The sequence below is a fragment of the Phoxinus phoxinus genome, assembly GCF_949152265.1.
Source record: "Phoxinus phoxinus genome assembly, chromosome: 8".
Taxonomy (NCBI): domain Eukaryota; kingdom Metazoa; phylum Chordata; class Actinopteri; order Cypriniformes; family Leuciscidae; genus Phoxinus; species Phoxinus phoxinus.
The window spans coordinates 8,554,524-8,576,227 of NC_136883.1; the positions used below are offsets into that span (position 1 = coordinate 8,554,524).

The 21,704-nt window shown below is 40.4% G+C and overlaps 2 protein-coding genes across 9 annotated transcripts in view; one reads left to right on the forward strand and one right to left on the reverse strand.

Moving 5' to 3' along the window:
- The window catches only part of LOC307003355 (CLOCK-interacting pacemaker), a 350,350-nt gene that overhangs the window by 240,451 nt on the left and 88,195 nt on the right, over positions 1–21,704 (forward strand). The window lies entirely within an intron of this gene.
- Positions 299–19,890, reverse strand: sema6d (semaphorin 6D). 6 transcript variants are annotated; one of them, XM_079620459.1, is made up of 19 exons: positions 19,757–19,890; positions 12,031–12,202; positions 11,030–11,141; positions 10,845–10,905; positions 10,256–10,318; positions 10,053–10,154; positions 9,819–9,909; positions 9,072–9,191; positions 8,704–8,792; positions 7,966–8,183; positions 7,747–7,878; positions 7,389–7,544; positions 6,674–6,847; positions 6,186–6,326; positions 5,927–6,004; positions 5,668–5,726; positions 5,275–5,331; positions 4,621–4,791; positions 299–3,670 (listed from the first exon to the last, which is right to left on the reverse strand). In XM_079620459.1, exons 2-19 carry the CDS (start codon positions 12,149–12,151, stop codon positions 2,376–2,378), a joined length of 3,240 nt encoding a protein of 1,079 aa, XP_079476585.1. In that variant the 5' UTR covers positions 12,152–12,202; positions 19,757–19,890; the 3' UTR covers positions 299–2,375. The 6 variants fall into 6 exon arrangements, with proteins under 6 accessions (XP_079476585.1, XP_079476587.1, XP_079476590.1 ...); XM_079620461.1 differs by having other exon boundaries at positions 4,633–4,791; positions 19,757–19,888; XM_079620460.1 differs by lacking the exon at positions 19,757–19,890 and adding an exon at positions 19,166–19,296 and having other exon boundaries at positions 305–3,670.

The window sequence follows — 21,704 nt, forward strand, 5'->3', positions numbered from 1 at the left end:
TTCAGGATGCAGAGGGACTGTCAGTATGTGTTGGGGTTCAGTGTTCATTTGCAGAATATTTGCATTTCAGAAAATTTGAATTCAAACATGCTTCAAGTTTAAAGGAAGAGGGAAACCTTTTTAAACCTTTTTTCATTTACTCGTCCTGTTAAGAGTGGAGTCACACCAAGTTTGACATGGTGGCAAATCCCATGATTCTCAGGTGTACCATGACTACATATTATATTTTCATCTATTTTACAAATATGTGTTGCAGATGTATCATTCTTCATTACCAAAAATAGAAAGAAAACCTTTTCTGTGCAGTAATATTTTATTTCAACTATACATGCCGTGTTAAAAAAAGTCAACAAAAATATTCTTAAACAATGACTGTAATTATTTACATTTTCTCAGAACAGCTTTACAATATCTACACATTAAAATATTCCAGAAAAGAAAAGCTGTATTCCAACTGCCAATGTTTGCACAGTATTAAAAATAAAAGGTAAACCAGTCTGGTTTCTTTGCACATATATCGACTGAACAATAAAGGCTTGAAGTCAGATTGCAGATTTATATTGCAATATACAAGGCAGCTCAACACAGGACAACTTGAACCAGAGCACAGGATCAACTCTCTCTCCTTTAATAAAACTGATCTTTAGCAGGTGATGATGCATCAGCCTCCGCTCAGCTGCTCAAATACAATCAGAACATGTAAACAAACATGGAGCTTTGGGCTTGAAGATGCAAGTTTGATCTCAATACACTAAAATTCCCTAGTAATTTCAGACAAACTGTGACTCCCTAATCGTAGATACTCCTCTCTAAAAACGCATCTTGTTTTTACCCCCATTAAATGTTGTGAAATATTGTGAGCTGAGAGTCAGGTGATAAACATTTTAGATCCATAATACATTCATTACATGGCATCTTATCATCGCAAATTAGCGACCTATATATGCCAAATATGCACCTACCCCCACTTCAAATATATTTAGATTATTTATAATTTCCTAAAGCTTTACCTTCTCTGCTCTATTGAAAAAAACAAAACAAAACAACATTTGACTGTGAAATGCCCAAAACCAAACCAAGCTCTCATGACTTTAATAAGGCACACAAATATACAAATCCAGGTCAACTTGATTTGAAAATGTCCACACTTAAATAGTTGTATATTTACAATAACAATAATCACTGGCACGACTCTGCAAGACACACTGGTAAGGTATTGCAGTGATTGTACACTTATAGTGAGTATGCATTTGAGGCCTCTATTATTTAAAACAAGCAGAGTGAAGCTTATCTCGTGGATAGGGTCTAGTAAAGAGCCGAGGAGTGGTTTAAAGTAAGGAATGTGCTGTTTGCAGTTTTATGTAATACTTTACCCAGGAACTAAGAAGCAATTTCTCTAAATGTGTGTAAACTGGAAGGAATATTCAATGGTTCAGAGGGAAGATTAATAACTTTATAATCCCAACAGCAGTATTTGGCATGTAGGAAAGGAGAGAGGTTGATCAATGATCTGCCTTGTGTCATAGTTGAAAATTGACTTTATGGGATTACAGGATTCCCATTGATTTTCTGGAACTAAAAACAGAACATAGTACATTTGACCAGCATGATCCTGTGCCGAGTCTGTGGGTTTAAAAGCTTGCAGCAGCTTGACACGCAGAGCTGCTGCATGGAACGTCACACTGGAGTTAAACACTGTCATCATCTACACTTAGCAGCACAAATGTTGAGGGCACTTTTACCCTGTGAGTTTTAAAATCAGTAGTCCAAGTAAGGGGCCCTGGACATTTCTTTTGCACGCAGAAATTATTAATTAATGTCTGGACTTCTGTGTCCAAACACATCTGATGTTAATGCACCTTAAATGGAATTTAGTTTTATGACAGCGCTGACTCAAACTTGTTCTCAGTTTACTGAAAAAAAAACATGGGCAATGAATGCACACTGGTTAGCCCCAGAGACTAATCAAACACAGACACGCAACATGTCCCTTTGACTCTTTCTATCTTCTCGAGAGATATCCAAGCAAGAATACCACATTTTCCAAACAGTCTTACAAATACAGTTCACATTGATGGGGAGAACAGTGCAGGGGGGAGCAGTCACTGCCCGACCGCCACAGCAACTACGCAGCAGCCTTACGCTGCACGTCAGCTGTGACCTATGACCTCAGGCGTCCCTGCCGCCTTAAAGATCAGAATCCGTCACCTGTCACTCAAGCGTGACGGGACATGGTCACTGAGAACTAGCACAACTACCCGAAACAGAAGCTCTGGCATCCGATTCATTTCCCTTCAAAGGAAAGGCCATATCTCTGCGGGCCAAGCGCTTTTACTCCCACTGTCCATTCAAAGAGTAAGATCTTGCTAAGCATTTCAGTAGCTATACTTGTTCACTGCCCTCATTTGTGCAGTCTGTGGTGCAAAACCGTTGGGTTTGGGTGGCACATCGGGCTTTAACGATGCTGTCCGTTTGATGGATGTTCGTGGTAAAGATCCGTGACCACTGTAGCTGCTCTGTCGGGATACAGAAGGTGTCATAGCCATTGGTACCCCGTGAGAGTCTAGTCTAGTGGGAGGGGTAGGAGTTGGGGGCATGTACCCACCTCTGTTCATACTAGGTTGGCGGGACACTATGGCCCCGCTAGGTGAGTGCAGCCCTTTGGGCGGCGAGGATATGGAGTGTCGCTGGGAAGAGCTGCGGTGATACCGCTGTCTCTCGAGTGTTCCCATTTGCCCCGTGGGTGATGTTGGTGTAGTCGGCACATCCACTCTTTTAGTCGGGCTATTCCTGGGTAAAGATGAAGAGGGAGAGTACAAGGAAGCCTCTCGGCTTGGGACTTTAGGTGGAATCTCCGTTGGGCTTACGATGGGTTCCAGCATTAGGTGCTGTCGGGATTTGGGCATCTCCACCATGATGGCCTTTGGGGGGCTGCTCTCATTTAGATGCTTCAAGAGGTCGTTCAGCGTGTTCCTGGCATCCACAGTGCGCCGCTGGTCTTTACGGCCAGATTTGGAACCATGTTGATCGCTATTCTGGATCTTCTTTTCTGCTTGAGGCCCTTCGGGAGAACTGAATGATCCCCTGATCTCATGTGTGGCATTGGGCAATACCACAGCACTAGGTATATGGGGGTTGCTAATGGCAGAATGGGGAGGTGGACTGGAGGGAAGGTATTGTGGGCTTTTTGGTGGTCCTTCTTTGCGGGAGCTACTTATCTTACCATGAGCTCTCTCCCACTGGTTCTTGATTGGCTGAAGGCTCTTCTGTTGCAGCACAGGTGTGGACTCAGGAGTAGGCAGTGCTGCTAGTTCCGGTGGCTGCCCACTCAGGAGCATTGTCTGAGTGTCTCCGGTGGTTGGCACCTCTCTCCCATTGCTTAACAAGTTGGTGTACAGTTTGGGAGAATCCATGTCGGGTTGGTAGTCTTTGACAGGACTGTCGAACAGACCATTGAGCTTGGCAAAGCTGCCAGTGGAATCAGTGCAGGACTGTGCTGACTCTGCATCTTTTTGGATCTTGCGTGGTGTGCGAAGGAAAGCATCTCTATAGCAGTAAACGACCATGCCGGCAATGAATGCACCAAGCAGGAATGCAGCTAACACACAGGAGATAAGGATGTTCATGTGCACCATCTGGTTAGATTCACCTGCTTGTATTTCCCACACACCTGCAACACAGATAGCCAGACAGCATGTTAGCACACTCAGACAGTTGAGCACTGAACAACTCTCTCTTAAAGCAAAAAGTCCTTTCCCCCCAAACATGCTCAACCATTTGGAGTGAATCCAAAGTGTACTACTGTTATTTTCAACATTTTAGAAACTTTTTAAAGAAACATACCTAGCAAGAAATTCAGAAAGTACAATGCAGTACCCTGTTATTATATTAGTGAAGGAGGCAAATTAGTAAAGAGGTGTAGTGGTACATTTTATTGCACAAGAGTTGAGTATCAGGTGAGTTAGTATGTTCTGGTTTTACATGAGAGTTTTCCCAAAAAGAATTAAGCCCACTGTCTTTGTCTGTTATTCGAGGGTGAGTTTTGTTAGCATCCGCAGATATTCAAAATAGTTAGTCAGAGAATAATGTTGCTTTAGAGGTGCTTAAAAGTGTTGCTTAGTGGCAAGGCCTTTGGAAGATTTTCTAAAACCCAAAACAATGGGCAGATAAAGAAATGGATGAAAGAAGATAAAGATGTAGCCATTTAGGATAGATAGAACAAAAAAAATCCCATAGAAAATGCATGAAACTAGAAAATATATCAAATAAAGTCAAAAGTGGAGAACAAATCATAGGAACATAAAAGTAGGAGAAATAATAATAAAAAGCTTTATACGCTGATGGAATCTGAGTATAGCTGCTTATATCATCTTAATACACTTCAAGACAACAAGGCATTGTGCTGATCTGAAAGTTTTCAAAAGCACATGCATTAGGAGCCTGTATCTCTACTTTGCTAATGTATGTGACTGACTGCAGAATTGCTTATCAAGCCATTTTCGTAAGGAATGGGCTGCTATCAGAGATGTAATGCCCTCTCTCATATGACTAGCAGCGCTAATAGCAGCTATTACCCAGAATTCCATGCAGCAGCGCAGAGCGCTCTGGTCAAGGCCTTACCCTCCTGCACACCTGGTAAAGACGCAACAGAATGTGAAGTGGCTGGGTCATCGCGGAGCACAGATTTCTGTGAGCCAAAGAGTTGGGGAGTCTGAGTGGGGATGGTTTGGAGTGATTGTATGGGTTCAGAACTTGCGGGCACTGTGACTGACGAGGATGGCAACTCCATGTCTGTAGCGACAAACAAACTGTTAAGAATCGGGGCCCATGATAGGCGCAACGTAACGGTCGGGGGTTAGTGCATACTGACAGGTCTGACATATGTCAGTTTATACGATTCATTGAGGTTATTTTTTTAGAGGTTGACTCTTTGGACCATTACAGGTTAGTAATGGCTGTGCAGAGTCTAAGGTAAGGAAAACTTCAGCCTGAGAGGAGGGAAAGGATGAAGATCATCTTTAATAGAATAAGACGGCGACAATATAGTCCAGGGAGATAAGATAAGATGGAGGTAGCACATATCCATGCAAGAACAAATGCATGAAATTATGGAAAAGCTGGTGATGAGAGATCAGGTGCCATCTTAATGATAGTGATGATGGTATGATGAAGAACACATGATTAAAGCTAGGTGGCAGCAGAAGAGGAAAAAAGACGGAGATTTGGAGAATGATGAACTCAAGGAAAGAAATCAGTGCAGTACAGGAAACTAACCAGAGGTTGGGTCGCCATATGATTTGAAATCTGGCGCTGATGTAGTGGCCAAAAATTCTAAAAGAATTAAAGGAACAGAAAATCAGCATAAAATAACAAAAATAAAAGTTTGAAATTATAAAAAAGCTACAACTGTTTTTATCAAATTATCAAAAAAGTGTTTGTTTTTCTCTGGTTTACGCTGTATCGCTCTTTCACTTGCAATGTATGTCTCTGTGATGTTCAGGCCTACACAATGCATGTGTACATATGTGTTTGTTTAATTGTCAGAGAAATTAGTATGATGTTTGTGTGATATGTGTTAATTTCCATCAGCTGAGGGTGTAAGGGGGTTATTGTTGTGAGAACTACTAACTACTATTTCCTAAAGGGGGCACATGTTGATTAGCTCACCATGACAATCGCCGAGATGAGCAGTGTTGCCGTTTTCAACATCTTGCTCATAACCAGTTCTGCAAAAAAGGAAAAGACAGAGGAAAAGACAGAGGGATAAGAAATGTTGTCCTAAGGACTAAGGAAATACATCTGGACTGATGGGTGAATCTAGTTTAGCTTTGCAGGAAATATGTTTGTAATTTCATTTAGCATACCTAGTTTTCCCCGTTGCATTTTCTAGGTAAATCTGACTGTTTTAAATGATTGTAGGACTTACTGCATAGCTGCAGGAATACGTTCACACGCTCCATGTGACATCCACCCGCAGTACGGGTCTCTAGAAGCAATACAAGACCTGCAACACAAAAACTAATGTTTATACCAGCGCAATATATATAAGATTAACACACCTTACAATGGCTGAGAAGGTTTTTTGCTGTTCAGACTAATAAACTGAAATGTAGATATGGCAAAACAAATATATATTTTGCTGTCTGTATAAACAAGGCTTAAGTAGAGCTGCATTCAGCACTCACTTTTGACAGGAACTGTGTCGTTCGCAGCGGCTGAGTGGTATTCTGACCACACAGCTGGAAAAGGCTACATAGAGCGTGTGGGTGTCTTTATCTAGGTGGAAAGACAGAATTCCCCTATCATCCTCATTGCTGGATAAACACCTGGGAAAAACAGAACAGAGGGAGGGAGACAGTGAAGAACAGATAAATCATATGTTATCGGGTCTATCTGTCAGTCAATACTTTCTTTAGCAAGAGAACAAAACACACATACAACACACACACTGACACTGCAGAGGGGAAAGTGAAAACCTTTTGCTTTCCCATCAAACATATCTAATCTCATCTCAAACAATCCAAAACTCTCATTCAGGTCACAAAAAGACTTTATTTTTTGGGGTAAATAGCCAAGATAGTTTCATAAAATGAGTCTTGGGTCTACAAATAAGTTCCTCACAATTTAAAGACAAAGAGAATGATCATGAGATAATTATAGGATTAGAACATACTTGGCTTGGTTGAAAACGTCAATCTCTTCCAGTAGGACACTGTCATTCAAAGACAGCGGGGATGTCTTGGCCAGAACTTTTAGCAAGATGCCTGCCTCAGTGCCAATGAATACCACTGTGTAATTCTTATGGGGTCCTGCAGTGTTATCAACGGCGAGTGCCGTCAGCCTATACCTACAAAGAAGGAGGAAAAACACTTGAGTGCAAGGCTGCTTTTCAGTTACAAGGAGACGCCTGAATTACAAAAGCTTAACTTGATCTGGCACAGGACAAAACATGTTGAAACGCGACACATCTATCAAGACCTGAACTAGTGAAATTAGGCGTGCCAGTTGTTTAGAACGTGAAACCAACGATCTTTGCTGGGAGGGTTATAAAATGTTTACCTGATGCTTATTTAACAGCTAACAGGTCTAGATTGCAAACTGTTCAGTGTGTTCTTATGTAATTGTATAATCGGTGTAGGTATTGGATTTTCTTCTGATGGGTATACATTTCTTTCTCCTTATGAAGTGTAACCATTTCAGATAAATCTACCTTTAAAAAAGGCTAATAAAAAGGAGCTGGGTTTACATGTTGATCAGTCAGTCTCTTCCTGTCAAAGTGGGCAGTACTTAGACTTTGCTGTTAGTCAAAAGTCTTGGTTGCAGCACATTTTGCGTGGTGTCAGAACAAGGTTTTGAGACTAGGCTGAATGGTGGCACTGTGCCCATACCTGACTCTTGTTTTGGTGAACCACGGTTCGTCTCCAATGGAGGGGACCGAGGCGTCCATGAGTGGGTGTGACTTGATGAACTGAAGGGTCTCGTCTGGAAACTCGATGGAGGTTTTGAAGGACTCTGCTGAACCGTGTCCCGCACAGCAGCCGGGTCTGAAAAGACAAAACGCGCACACATGCAGTTCCGGTTGAGGGAGAGAGGGCAAAGTACCATGTGCCACATGCCTGTAAATCTATACCCGCCTCCATATGGCCACTGCACACACAGGTTAAATATGCAGCATGTCCAATTATCACATGTTAATTATTAATCTCGCAATGATTAGCCCGTCACGCACTAGTGCTGTGCACCAACCTGGGCTTGGGCAGCTTTTCCTCTGGAAATGGTGTCCACACTGAATCTGCCGTCTTCTGCTCTTTGAAACGGCCACGGAACGCTTTCTCAATGTCCTCCATGGAGAACGCACACACCGCGGAGCCAGGGATACTGAATAAATCCAAACAGTGTTAGCGCTATTCAGCCTGTTTTCATGTTTTTATGAGATTTTATGGAGAGGATTGTGACAAGCTTTACCTGTTTAACTGGGTGGTGAAAACTCCAACCACAGAAGGCACCCCATTAATGTCGATTATGTCTGTAATGGCCTGAAGGACATCAAAGTAGAAAAATGATTCTCCGGGAACGGAACAGTTCAGGCGAGCCTTAACAAAAGATGTCCAGTGTTTCTCCAGCACCCGCTGAGACCCTCCCATGTCATTTTTACAGATCCGAGCCACTCTGGAGTAAACCGCCTGCGGTGAGAGAAAAATAGTGGGAGAAACTCAGCATCGCTCTCTAAATAATAAATCTATCTCCCAAGCGGCTCAGTTGAATCTAAATATACGCAAGAAATATTTTTCCTCTTAGATAGAACAAAACTGCAGTGTGCTTGAGGGCTTGAATTAGCACCATGTTACCACCTTAATAATTCACTACTGTAAAACCTGCTCTCGATGCAGGTGTTGACTGCAAAATTAACTAAACTTAAATATTCATTAGTCTGTGGTACAAAGAAGTCGTTATACGGGCCAATTTAAAGCAAATCCTGAGGCAACGGATGATATTCTGACCCTCTGGGACAAATGCTCATCTCTAAATAAAAGCCTATGAATACTACATTAACATGCAAATCAGAAGTGTATTATCACAGTTTAGATACAACAGGATTACCATAACTGTACCATGGTACCGTCACATTACTTTTTGTGCGTGTTTTGTGAACTTTAGCATATGTAGCAACGTTAGCATTGCACGTTAAGTTGCAAGTCATACCTTTCCCAAGTTGTTGTGCTCGGCTGCGATTTCTCTGAAAAAGAAGTAGACAAAATCCCCATAATCCACTGCATGGAGGAAATGTGGTTCTGGGAGAGAAAGAGAAAGAAGCATTAGCATCTCCATCGCTGACCCCAAGTTAAATTTTGATGCGTTTTTGTTGGCTGAGTGGAATGCCTGAGTGTTGACCTAGATCGTGCCACAGAAAGCTGGATTTTATATCAACACCCGCCATTTTCTGTTCTCCCACATTGACCCACTTCTTTAAGGTGCGATTAGAGGTTATAGTTCAAATGTGTACTGGGTTCAACACATTTAGCAATGTTAGCATAAAAGACAGACTAGCAGACAAGCAAGAGTTTCTGTACCTTTTAACCACTTGGAATCATACTTGATGGTCCGAAGGGCAGAACCGTCTCCCATGCTGCGATAAATAACAGCATCGCTGGCCAGGAAGTCCGCCACCGTGGCCGAGTACAGCTTACCATCTATGACACATAAATGCGAGAGCTTAAACACACACTTCGACTTCATTACACAATTGCATACAACTCGCGCAATGTACTTGGAATTCAGCACGCATTCACCGAACACTAAAGTCCATTTACACCGAGAATGAAACAGAAAAGCAAAACGAAGATGAAGGAAATGTCTATTTAGACAAAAAAAAAAAAACACTGATTATTTATATTCTTCAATGCAATGCAGTGCAAATGGCATTTCATTCCAGTTTTTGCTTTTTACTTAAGTGTTCCTGCTATTGTATGTACAGTAAATAATCCAGCTTTCTAAATAATAATACATAAATACATTGAATACAAATTCAAGTTTTAAGCATATAGTTACATTTTGTGAGTTTAATGCTTAAAACAAGAAAAATATTTAAATATTATAACTGGAAAACAAGCCGAAAATACTGATTAAGAGGTTTTTTGCAGTGTTTCCTATACAGACTCATTCACACGTGACATCACACTGTACTGTACTTTCATGGCATCTGATTTATGCGTAACATCAGTCTCTGCTCTCGTTGGAGCGTTAATTTTATCCAAAACCTTTAAAATTCATGGCAAAGTTATTTATCATCCTCCTCATTATCCTGACAGCTCTCATACCAGCAAACAGGGCAACGTTTGTCTGCTTGGCGTCAAATGGGCATCGGGCCAAACCGCTGATCTCTTCCCCATCAAACTCCAGGTTATCCAACTAAACAAGAGACGGAAATAGAAAGAAAAAAATCTTATCTTCATTGTACTGTAAAAATGCTCCCATTCACTTTAACCAGTCACTTATTAAAAGGAAAACAACAGCCATACAGTCACGTAGACCTTATAAACAGTGTGACCTACCCTGTAGTAACGGCACATAGGGTTGAAACCATTTGTTCCGCAGATAAACACAAGATCATCATTTCTCGGAACCAGGACTTTAATGAAATTATGGCACTCGTCCTGAGAGGAAGACGAGACAGTGAGATTTATGGTTGCTTTAGTGCTGTAAATACTACAAGACCAATGACAGCTGATTTATGCTGAAGAAGTGGAGGTCTCACTCTGTGCTTTCCCTTCATGGCACACGTCTCCCGGTCCGCCTGCCCCGACCGCCACGTCAGCTTCTGTGACATGATCACACACCATTACCATTAGACACAGTTTCCCACCCGCACACTCATGAACATTAACACTGCATTACACTGCTTTCTAATCAGGCATGATGCAAAAAGTTTCCAGCTGTAATTAATATATATAGCTGTAATATAATGTATATATATATATATATATATATATATATATATATATATATATATATATATATATATATATATATATATATATATATATATATATATATACAGTATGTATTTATATTAGTACTGGACAACGATTAATCGCTGCCCAGCACTAATATATACACATTTTAAAATTCTTTGAAGTTTTAATGTTTATAGCTCTGTCCAATTTTGGACCAATACCGTTTTACTGTGGGCGGGGACAGAAAGACAGAAACAGAAACCTAGCGATTTACAAAAAGTGGTGCCATTACTGGAACTTAAGATCGTTTTTATCGCTTGCCGCTTTTATTGTGTCACGCCTGGTTAGAACAAGAGCGTTCAGTCATAAAGTGATTTACTGTGAACCCACCCTGTATGGAATTATCTCATTCCTGTAGGACTCTCTTAGACTCACTAAATACACTTGGTCCCTGTGAGAAAGATAGAAACAGTTTACATTACACACACATTACTACTCGCAGTTCTACTGTTCATCAACCAGCTTGTCTGAGCAGGTCAAGCGCTCGAAGACCTTGGTTCCACATCCTGACTTACCTGCCAGCGATGAAGAGTGTATCGTGTATCTTGGTCATCAGCTGAAAGTCCAGTCTATGCTGAGATTCGTTGCCAGAAGGCCGTCCACGGAAAACCGGGTACTGTCGTGCATCTGCAGAACAAACAGATGCGCTGTTATTCAGTATTAGCGTCAACAGAGATCGATGTTGGTATTGATTGGCTGTTGCAACTGCATGTTAAACTGCCCTGAAGAAAGACTTTGCTAAAGTAATGAATATTACACCAGCAGCTCCCGCATTGACGTCCAGCGACTGCACTGTCAGCATGCTAGGGTGTTTTCTCACTGCAGAGCACAGAAGCGCTAATGCAGCGACTGTAGACGTGTATGTCTTCTTAAGAGTGTGGATGGCTGTGTTTCCAGGCACTTTTTGTCCAAGAGGTTGATATTAAAATTAATTATTACTTGCAATATTTTAGAATGTCTTATCATTTATGTTTTGATACCTTTCATATTACTTTGATTTTATTGGTTTAAATAGGCCTAGTTCCAAACCCAAGGACTTAAAACAGTTCTGGTAGTTTTAAACCAACAATAAAACAAACAATTTCAATATTTAACATTTTAGAATATTTGTGTGTGTGCGCCTTTTCCAATCTAGCTGTCATTTTATTAAATTGTGTAAAAAAGGGTGACTATTTTCCTTTGGAAGACAAAGGAGTTGCCATTTTATTCTATTTTATTTAAAAAATGCTAATAAAACGTACATGAGTCGAGCTAGTGGAAATGTAATTTGTTCAGAAACATGACATGTTCAGAAAAATGGCAAAAACTATTTTGTTTGTGTGTATTTATATCCACTGGCCATTGTTAATGGGAAATATGATGAACTAGTGAGAGTGAGTTTATTTTCTAGAAGCCCGCAGGACCAAAAGTGCACTTAGCTTAAGAAAAGAAAGGTTTTTTTTTTTCAAAGAACTTGATAAAGATCTTATGTAGATGGGGGCAATTCACAAACAGAATGAAATTTGCCTGTGCTTACAGTGTCTGTCCACAACATCTAAAGGGATGTTGTCCTCGGGAAAGCTCACAGCCTCCAGGTGGGACGCCATCAGCAGCAGTAGCAGCAGCAGCAGGTCAGTCTTCAGTTCTCGCCACCCCATTGCTGGCACAGAGGGCAAACACCACCTGTACTGCACTTATGTAGATGTTACCTGCAACACACACAGAAATACAGATGTCAGCATGCGTCCCAGGCGCTCTTTCCTCTTTTGTTTTTTGTGTATGACCTCTGTCAGGATTTGCTGCATAGATTAGAACGCCTGCTTTTTATACGCATACAGGTTCACTCCCAACAGATCATTTAGTGTGTGTGTGTGTGTGTGTATTTGGCAGCCAATACCCATGATTGAAAATCTGTCCATGAGAGGAAGGTCAAAAAACAGACAGAGAGGGGGTGGAAAGTGAGTGTTTGAGACACCACAAACGCAAAAATTAACGTTGTGCTATCAGCTAGCACTGATACGCACTTTCACACATTTACGCTATATTTTATTTTAAGATATAATGTGTCTACTATTAGGTGTGCGCATGTGTGCTTGGATTGAGTACTACAGGTGGGAGTGTGTTTGCTGCGCCTGGCACAGAAGTCTTCAAACGGACATTCAAACAGGAAGATTTTCAAAAGGTCTGCATGCTGTGGTTGGGGTCGTGTCCTGGAGAGACAATCATCTGTGCATATTAATGAGCGGTGTAAAGTCAAATATTTATAAAGCTACAAATTATTCATGCCAGCAAAGCCCGAACGGATATAAACAATTTACATGGAGACAACAAGCAGCTTGGCAGAACGAGAGTGAGTGAGTGAGTGAGTCAGGCCCCAACCACTTCCTGAGAGTGTCTCGCCACACATGCTTGCATAGTATTGACGTTTTTGCAATTAGCGGCCCTGTGCACCTGCTCCCACACTGTAATATGTATATGCTGCCTGTACCACCCTGCTATTATTGATTAGCCGTTGATTGATCAGCTCTCGATTGATCAGCTGAGTGGGACGCGGCCTGGGGAAATTCTCCAACTGAAACATGATCCACAGTCTTGCAAGGAAGGGAGTTTCTCTGCTCATCTGTTGCCATAATGGACCTTCATTTCTACAGGCTGACTGCAAGGGATTCTGGGCTATCGAGCTTTGATCAGATCAATAGAAATGACTCTTTCTCTAGCAATTTTCTTAGTTGAGATGAGAAGAAAGAAAAGGTTAATGATACGAGTAGACGAACGGATGAGAAGGGACGGAGAGACAACAGGCGAGATGAGAAAAGGAGAGACGAGATGAGAAGAGAAGAGACAAGACAAGGTGAAAGTTGAAGCGAGGAGAGGAGAGGACAAGATACTAGATGAGAAAAGAACAGAAAATGTGAGACTAGGTGAGAAAAAAAAGGGGAAAAAAGAGGAGCTGAGACATGCATAAGAGACGAGAAGAGAAGAAAGGGAGAGACGATGAGACGAGGTGAGAATTGAAGAGGGATGACAGACTAGATGGAAATAGAACATTTGAGACAAGAAAATAAGAGAAGAGAAGAGAAGGAAGGAAAATATGAGGTGAGAAAAAGTGAGAGGTCAATGAGAAAAAAATACGCAATAGGACACAAGACAAAACGTAGAACAGATAAAACAACGAGGATACATCAGATGAGATGAGACAACCATAAGATAAAAAGGCCAAATGAGGCCAGATTTGAAGAAAGGAGAGGCAAGAAGAAAGGATGAGAGGCTAGATGAGAATAGAACAGAGATAAAAGATCATGGAGAGATCATGATGCAGGGATGAGAAACTAGGTAAAAGAAAATACAATACAAGAAATGAGAAAAGGAAGACAAGAAGAGCTGAGACAGGACAAAGATAGAACAGATAAGACGAGGACTAGATGCATGAGACAAGCATGAGAGACTAGAGGAGACAAGAAGAGATGAAAAGGAGAGACAAGATGAGGCCAGAAGATAGAGAAAGACAAAGTGAAAAGAAAAGAGACAAGATGAGGCATGAATTGAAACAGGGGAGGCTAGAAGATATGAGACAGGGATGAGACAAAAAGTGTGACAATATGGAGACGGACACACAGAAATAAAACAGACGAAACAAGAAGGACACACCGGATGAGATGAGACAAGCATGCGAGAGAGACAAGAAGAGACGAGAAGAATCAAGACGAGACACGGTGAGAAAATGAGAAGAGGAGAGACCAGAAGACGGGACAAGAATAAAGATTGTTTTCTTTGCCCATGTGGTGCTTGAGCGATTAAAAGCTTTAACGCTTGGACACTTAGTTGAAGTCAAAGGTCAAGGGGTCAAAAAATGTGTCTATCATAACGGAGCTCCAAATGAATTTCTTTTCCCAAGCGCATCTTTGATCCGTACAGAAGTGCACACATCAGCAGAACAGAGCTCTCGGAGGGGCCGGGAAACACCGTATGGATTAAGCGATGTGTACAAGAGGAGCCCCAGTTTAATACAGCACTGAAAGTCTAATCACAGCTTCACAGCGCCGTATCATTTCCTCCGCCTGGATATTACTTCATGAAATAAAGAGGGGATATTTCCAGCACCCTGGAACATATTCATTGTCAATGACAGAAATTCCTTACTCGCTCTAATCATTATTCATAGAAACACCACAGGGAGTTACAGAGACATGCTACAATACCACAACAATTCCAATGCACGAAAAACACCAGGCTTGGGCAAAGAGAGCAAGAGAAACCTAATGCAAAACAGAAACAAAGGACATACAAAGGTCAGCCGTCTTAAATTTCTTTTCAATATACACAAGCGCAACGTGTTTTCTATTGAACGTCTTGGTTTGGTTTTCCAGTCTTGCCCTCCGGTGTATGAACCCTGCGTGGAGAGAGAGTCGACTAGTCACGCAACCTGTTAATGTTTATCTGCTCCTTGGCTACTCTCATTACAGCCTCTCTCAGTGCGACGCAATCACGCACTCGCTGATGTTTTTGGCAGGGTTTCCCGGGATGCTGGCACGCCCCTGGTGTTGGCAGGTCGTTCCAGTAAGATTGCCTGCAGCAGATCCACCCAGTGCCCGCCCGCCAGAGTCCAGCTGCAGGAAACGCGACAGCGAAGGCCAAAAGAACAAAGCCGGCCGGTGACGCTCGGTGGTTTTAGTTAACCTTGCGAAATGAACGCTCCCCACTGGCTGCATTAGTGCAGCAGATGTGCTATGGTTAGTTTTATGCATCTTGATACAGGAGAGAATTATGTTGCTTAACTGAGGAGCATTTCAATCAACTTTAGCTTTAGTTTAACACAAACCCTGCAGATCTGCCTGAGGCCTGACACTGAGAAAGAAGATGAAGGAATAAATCAACAGAAGCTGTTAAATATAAGGCTGGGAAGTATGATGGTATATACCACACAATGGCAGAAATGTGCCAGCTGGTGGAGACTTTGCTATATCGTGGTGGAAATATACAAGTGGCTATCAGTGCTCAGAAGTGATTTATGTTTACATACAAAAGCAATTCATAAAAATGCAACAACGTGACTATACAGAGCGGGATTTGTGCCAAACCTGTCCCAAACTTGTTTGAGATCTTTAATTTAAGTTTAAAACTTGTATTTAAAGGTATTTGTTTTGCACAGCACAAAACTGTTTATTTATTTATGATTGTCAAGCTACATTGCCGCGTTTCTGTGTTAATAAATATAATATAAAACTGATTTGTGGTCACAGGTGTCTGTATATTGATCATTTTACATTACACTGTGATGTCAGAATGCTGTGTGTGAACAGTATTGTATAATGTTTGTTTTACCGTAGCATTGTGGCTCATCCAATCAGAATTCTGAGTATGTACTATTAGATTACTGAAGTATCAGTTTACTAAGTAACTTAATCAAGTTGGACGTATGATTTGTTTTGAATAATGATATATTTTGGTTTGTGTCCACCAAATAAAAAAAGGTTTCATTAATAAATAAATAATCAAGTCAGATGAAGTGTCTTTCATCTGTATTGTATCTAATTAGCTGGATTATGCACAATATAGGTAACACTTTACAATAAGTGTATTTAATTAGTTAATGCATTAATTAACATTAAAAATGAGCAATGCATTTGTTAAAATATGTATTATTTTTTGTAATACAAATACAATGTTCATGTTAGCTCACGTCCATTTAATAATACTAACATACAACTTAATAGTATATAATAGCATATTAGTAAATATTGAAATTGACATTAACTAAGATAAATACATGCTTTATAAGTCTTTTAATTTACATTATGTAACTAATGCTAACAAATGGAAACCAAATAGCTATATTGTGATATATATATATAACTTCATGTATTGTGAAAAGATATTGGTCATAACGCACCCTCAAACTTTAAAATGATCTTGAACAACGGGCCCTCGGATCTACTCTCACAACTCAACAGTTGTGATGTGTGTAGTTTCAGAGACGCTCGCGCTGAGACCTCTCCCCCAGAAGAGCACTGATATCATAAAGTTGTTTACAGTGGGATTACTGCTGAGGAGTCACAACTTGTTACTCCACATCTGTAAGACAGGTCAGGGCCCACCTGAGCAGCTCCACTCCCCACCCCCACTCTCCCAAAGCCCTATCCTGCAGGTGTGTGCAAGTGTGTGTGTTGAGGGAACAATAGCGAGCTCAGAGTCCGTTCAGTCCGGGCCAGTGAGGAGACCTCCATGCTTTAAAGGTTAAATCAGTTACTCAAGCCTGACCGAGACTGAACACAAGACAGCAGGACTGGCGTGGGCTTAGTGGACACAATGTGGCCAGCTGTTGTGACTGACTTTATTCACACACCCACATGAAAAGTGCTGAAACTGCTTCACGGAGAAGTTTCAGAAGAGGTAGATGTTATCTGGCGCTCTCTGAAAGAGGGTTGACAGGTTCAGCAGAGATAAGAGGCCGCACACTCTTGCAGTGTGTTTAACAGATATACATCTCCCAAACTCACACATTCATGAAGCACAAATTAACAATTAGGAGAACAGCATATGTCATTAACTTCCATATGGTCACACAGCAAGAAATGGAGAAGAGCGGAGAGTGTTGTGATAAAGAGTGAGTTGTAACACGTTTAACCAATTAAAAATGAGCTGCAGGGTGAAATCACTATCATACATGACCAGCATCCTTCTGAGGTGACAGTAGTTGTAATATTTACTTGATATACAAGCTATTCATCTGTGTTGTGTGACTACCACGTTATTTGTTATATTGTGGAGCCTTTCCATTGACATGTTTTTATTCTAAGCAAAATTGCAGCTAAATTAAGATGCTATTTAGGTTATTTATTAAGTTCTTTTCCTCATGGGGACTGTTGGCTGATTCACACCATGTTGGTAATTTCAGGTTTTACTGTCCTTGTTGGGGCTCAATCTGGACAAAAGCTCAGCACAAACATACACATATGCCTTATGTTTTTAGCTTGTGTTGTAGTTGTTAGCTTATGTTTAGTGTATTTGTTTGACATTTGTTGCTAGCTGGTTTGAATTACAATGTTTTCTAGTTGTTAACTGTTCTGAATTACCATGTATAAAATGAAATGGGTGGATTTGGATGGTGGCATAACAATTGTTTTGAAAGATTAACTTTGATGTACAACAGCTGTACAGCATTTAAACGTAGGCCTATGTTTTCTATTAGTCTTGCAACACACTCAAAGATACTTTATATCAAATTTTGAGACATATGTGTGTTTCCTCAGTCTCCCCTACTTCGTGTTTTGCACTCAACACTTGCCTCAGTATTTTGCAACAAGCAACATTATGCGCGTACACGGAATAAAACGAGATTGTTGTGTGTAAAAAAAAAAAAAAACTTCGTTCTTACAAAATTCGTTCATTCATTCTGCTGACGGCTGCCACTCACGTACAACAACGCTTTCGCTTCATTTTCTACATGTGTGTTTATCACAGCGTATCTCGGATGCCACTCAACAGTTTGTCTATGAGCGATATGAACAGCATCTTCAAACCCCTCTCCGTTCGGAAATTGACCTAAACTCCGCCTCTGAAGAGAGCATATGAATCAAAGCGTTCAGGCTGGAGCCGAGCCGTGACGAATCTCTTGAGTTGCAGTAAATGCATAAAGACAACAGTGGAGTGTTAGGTCGGTAATGGCTTCTGCTGGGAAATTGATTGTGTTAATGCATGACCGTGGGCTCCAAAATCCACTTTACACAACAACAGCAACATCTCTCCCCCTCCCTCTACCTCGGACCATATTCTACCGGCAGTAGAGATATTATTATGGTTTTGTTCTTTAAAAGATTGTATCAGTTTGAATGACATAATGTAACTCCCAGGCAAAGGTTAGATGCATTTATGACTGTGGGTCTTCTGTTGTAGCCTACTTCTGTGTGAACTTCGATCCCTCATCATTACGGGACAGGAGGGATCTAAAGTGCATTATGGAGACACATCTGCCCCATCCAATGTCAGAAATAAACTGGCATTGATTTAAAGGGCCATTTTTTCCTCACATAAAGCGTGCCGCCTATTTGTTCCAAACATTTCAAATTATTTAACTAACACTGACACTAAAGTGGCTATGGCTATAAATGGACATAGGTAGGCTATATTTAATAAAATGTCTATAATATAAATGTCTAATTTGAGGTAAAATCATGCGAATTCACAATGTTGCCCCCATATTTAAAAAATCTATTTGCGGCATTTTTTCCCTATGTCAGGGCTAATTTCTGACACATGTCCCATCTGACCCTGTTTATGGGCTAGTATGCAAGGAGAGAAACGATACAATTGGGGAATCAAATGCTTGAATCAGCTTCTGTCTCAGCTTTGTGCGCTTTCCCCCTATTCAAATCCCGTTTTTTTTGTTTTTCATATATTATCATTTTATGTTAATAAGCAGGGGAAAAACATGATACAAGCACCATAGGAAAAAAAAATACTAATTAATCGAATAAAGCCACTGTATCAACATGATGTGACAGTATTGATTTATCTCATAAATGCTAAATATAATCAGTAACTTTTAATGAAGCGCATGATTGCGCTCGAATGATCCGTATACAGAAAAAAAAAGTTTCGGTAAAGCAGTATTACACCATTTACTTCAACATCTGTGTGACAACAAAGTGTAAAAATGAGAACAGAAATCCTACCTGAATGTTCTCCAAACGAGCATGAAGATTACGATACTCTCCCCGCGTTATATTCCAAAGTGTTTTACGCTATTAAATCCAATGCAATAAGACAGCATGTGTGTAGCTCGCTCCATAAAGCCAGAGGATCCCCATGTGTTTGTTTTATCCGAACCACGCAAAACAATTCCCAGAGCCCACGGGGCTCGTCCAGCTCGTCTTCTGGATAAAGCTTTGTGATCTTCAAAAGCTCACCGATCAAATAGCACCAAGACCCTCCCTCTCCTCTAGTACCATCCCCCCGTCATTCACCAAACCAAACCAAACCAATACAACCCTAATAAAATAAAACCAACTAAGTAATTACCTCAAGAGATCTGCTCTTCAGAATGAAGAACTTTAAGCGCGTGCGTCACTCCTCTTATAAACAATCCGAATCGGTGTGAACGGGTAACAGGGTGAATAAAAATAGCTCCAGTTCTATTTTTGCGCTGCACCTAGAGTACTTCTGATGTTTTGGAAATCTTTTTCTTGCCGCTTCTTTTCCTTCTCCCAATTTTTACAGTCTCACGCGCTCGTAACGTTGCATTTTCCCTAATAAAATAAACTCACCTCATCTGAATCCGTGATTCTCTTTACGCGATTTGGATCGCAACAACTCTGAGTCAAGCTTGAAGTGTCTCTCTCCTTTCTGAGCGGGGAAAAACAAACTAATGCACGGCAAATGGTGTAACTCGATCTATCCCGAGTCCATCCATCAGCAGAGCCAACCACAGCCTAGCCTAGAAACTGATCCCTCCCCATTCCCTCTCGCTTATCCCTCTCCCTCTCTCTTTCCCTCTACTCCCTCTATCCACTCCAGCGCTAGTAGATGTGGTTTTTGGCTGCTTTCCCTTGCTAGGCTGTTTTTTTTTCTCTTGCCAGAGTGTGAGACCTTTATTGTCTGTATATGTGTGTGTGTATGTATTTATGTATATAAAGATATGTACAATATTTATTAATGCTTTTGCAATGTAAACACTTTTAACACAGCAATAAAGCGCCTTGGATGTCTTGTGTGTGTATATATGTGAGAGGCCCTCACATCTTGGTGACCCTGAGGGGCCCCCCCTCTCTTCCCAAACCCTTCCCCCAGCAGTAAGCTGCTTGTTAAATCTTTTCCACAGAACTGTTTTGGGAAGGGAGGACAACGAACCACACTCCTTGGAACTGCTCTTTGGAAGGAAATCTTGACTTTCAGCTTGAGGCAAAAAAGAAAGGAGCGAAAAGAATTTATTTTGACACAGTGTCCCCAAGCATTTTCACCGTCAACCTTTCAGAACCATTTTCAATAACTAAGGCGTGAACAGAAACCATTCTCTAATCAAAGTTTTCAAAGTTAATTATGTCTGCACAAATAGAATTCAATCTTTTGATATATATTTAAAAATAGTTGGTTGATCAGTTAAATATTAACATACGCTGCTGTGTGAATTAGTTACAGATTCACTTTTCGCTGTATTGTGTACGGGTGTGAACATTAACACGTACAAGCTGATAGTAAAACAAAGAACGTGGCAGAGTGTTATAGAGGATTTGGCAGCTGTGCAGAGACAGTGAGACACTGCAGTCGACAGCATTTAGTATTGTGGTTCGTATAAGTGCACAACAGTTGCTGTGAAATGCACACAAGCATCTAAAAGTCAATATTATCTCTCTGCTCTCAGCAATTGCTAATGGAGTAGATATAATGATTAGAATTATATTACTGTGGAGAAGAATGCCAACACATCCCTGCAGGTAACTGGACAGACACACAGTGTACATACGGTAACCGTTTTAGATTTTTGTTCCACTGACCTAGTTGAGTTGGCTGTTAATAAACTCATCAGCACAGGTGAAGATGTTACAGGGAAATAGTAAATTGAAAAGAGAAAGTTTTACATCTTAAGTCCTCCCAAAAGGCTTTTTCTTCATTGTTCAGAGGTTGCTCATTCAGAGTTCATGAGTCATAATTGAGATATCCAGTTTCCAAAAATTGTAACTTTTTAATGTTTGTCCAAGTTTTTTCTCCTAAACTTGTTTTATAAACAAATTGTTGTCAATAGTTATAAAAATGAATGTGCAGAACAGTTCAGATCATTCAGTTTTAATCAAATTTGATGAAAAATATTTGAGTTTATATTGAGATCTTTGACTTTGATTGCAGACTAGCATTTTGTCAAATCGGAGCACACTTTGAATATATATAGAGGGTTATATATAGAGAGAGAGAGCGAGAGAGAGAGAAAAAGAGAGAGAGAGAGGGTTATATATATATATATATATATATATATATATATATATATATATATATATATATATATATATATATATATATATTAGGGCTGTCAAAAGATTAATCGCGATTAATCACATCCAAAATAAAAGTTTGTGTTTGCATAATATATGTGTGTGTACTGTGTATAATTATTATGTATAAATACACACACATTCATGTATATATTTAAGAAATATTTGCATTTATATACTGTATATACATTTATATAATTTATATTATGTATAAATATGTTATATATAA

Coding starts and splice junctions, on each gene's coding strand:
- sema6d (XM_079620459.1), bottom strand. CDS start 12,151: ATGGGGTGGCGAGAACTGAAGACTGACCTGCTGCTGCTGCTACTGCTG. Junction 9,192..9,818: donor AAACGTTGCCCTGTTTGCTG/GTATGAGAGCTG, acceptor TATGTGTCATAG/ATGGTAAGCTGTACTCGGCC. Junction 6,327..6,673: donor GACGTTTTCAACCAAGCCAA/GTATGTTCTAAT, acceptor TGTTTTTCCCAG/GTGTTTATCCAGCAATGAGG.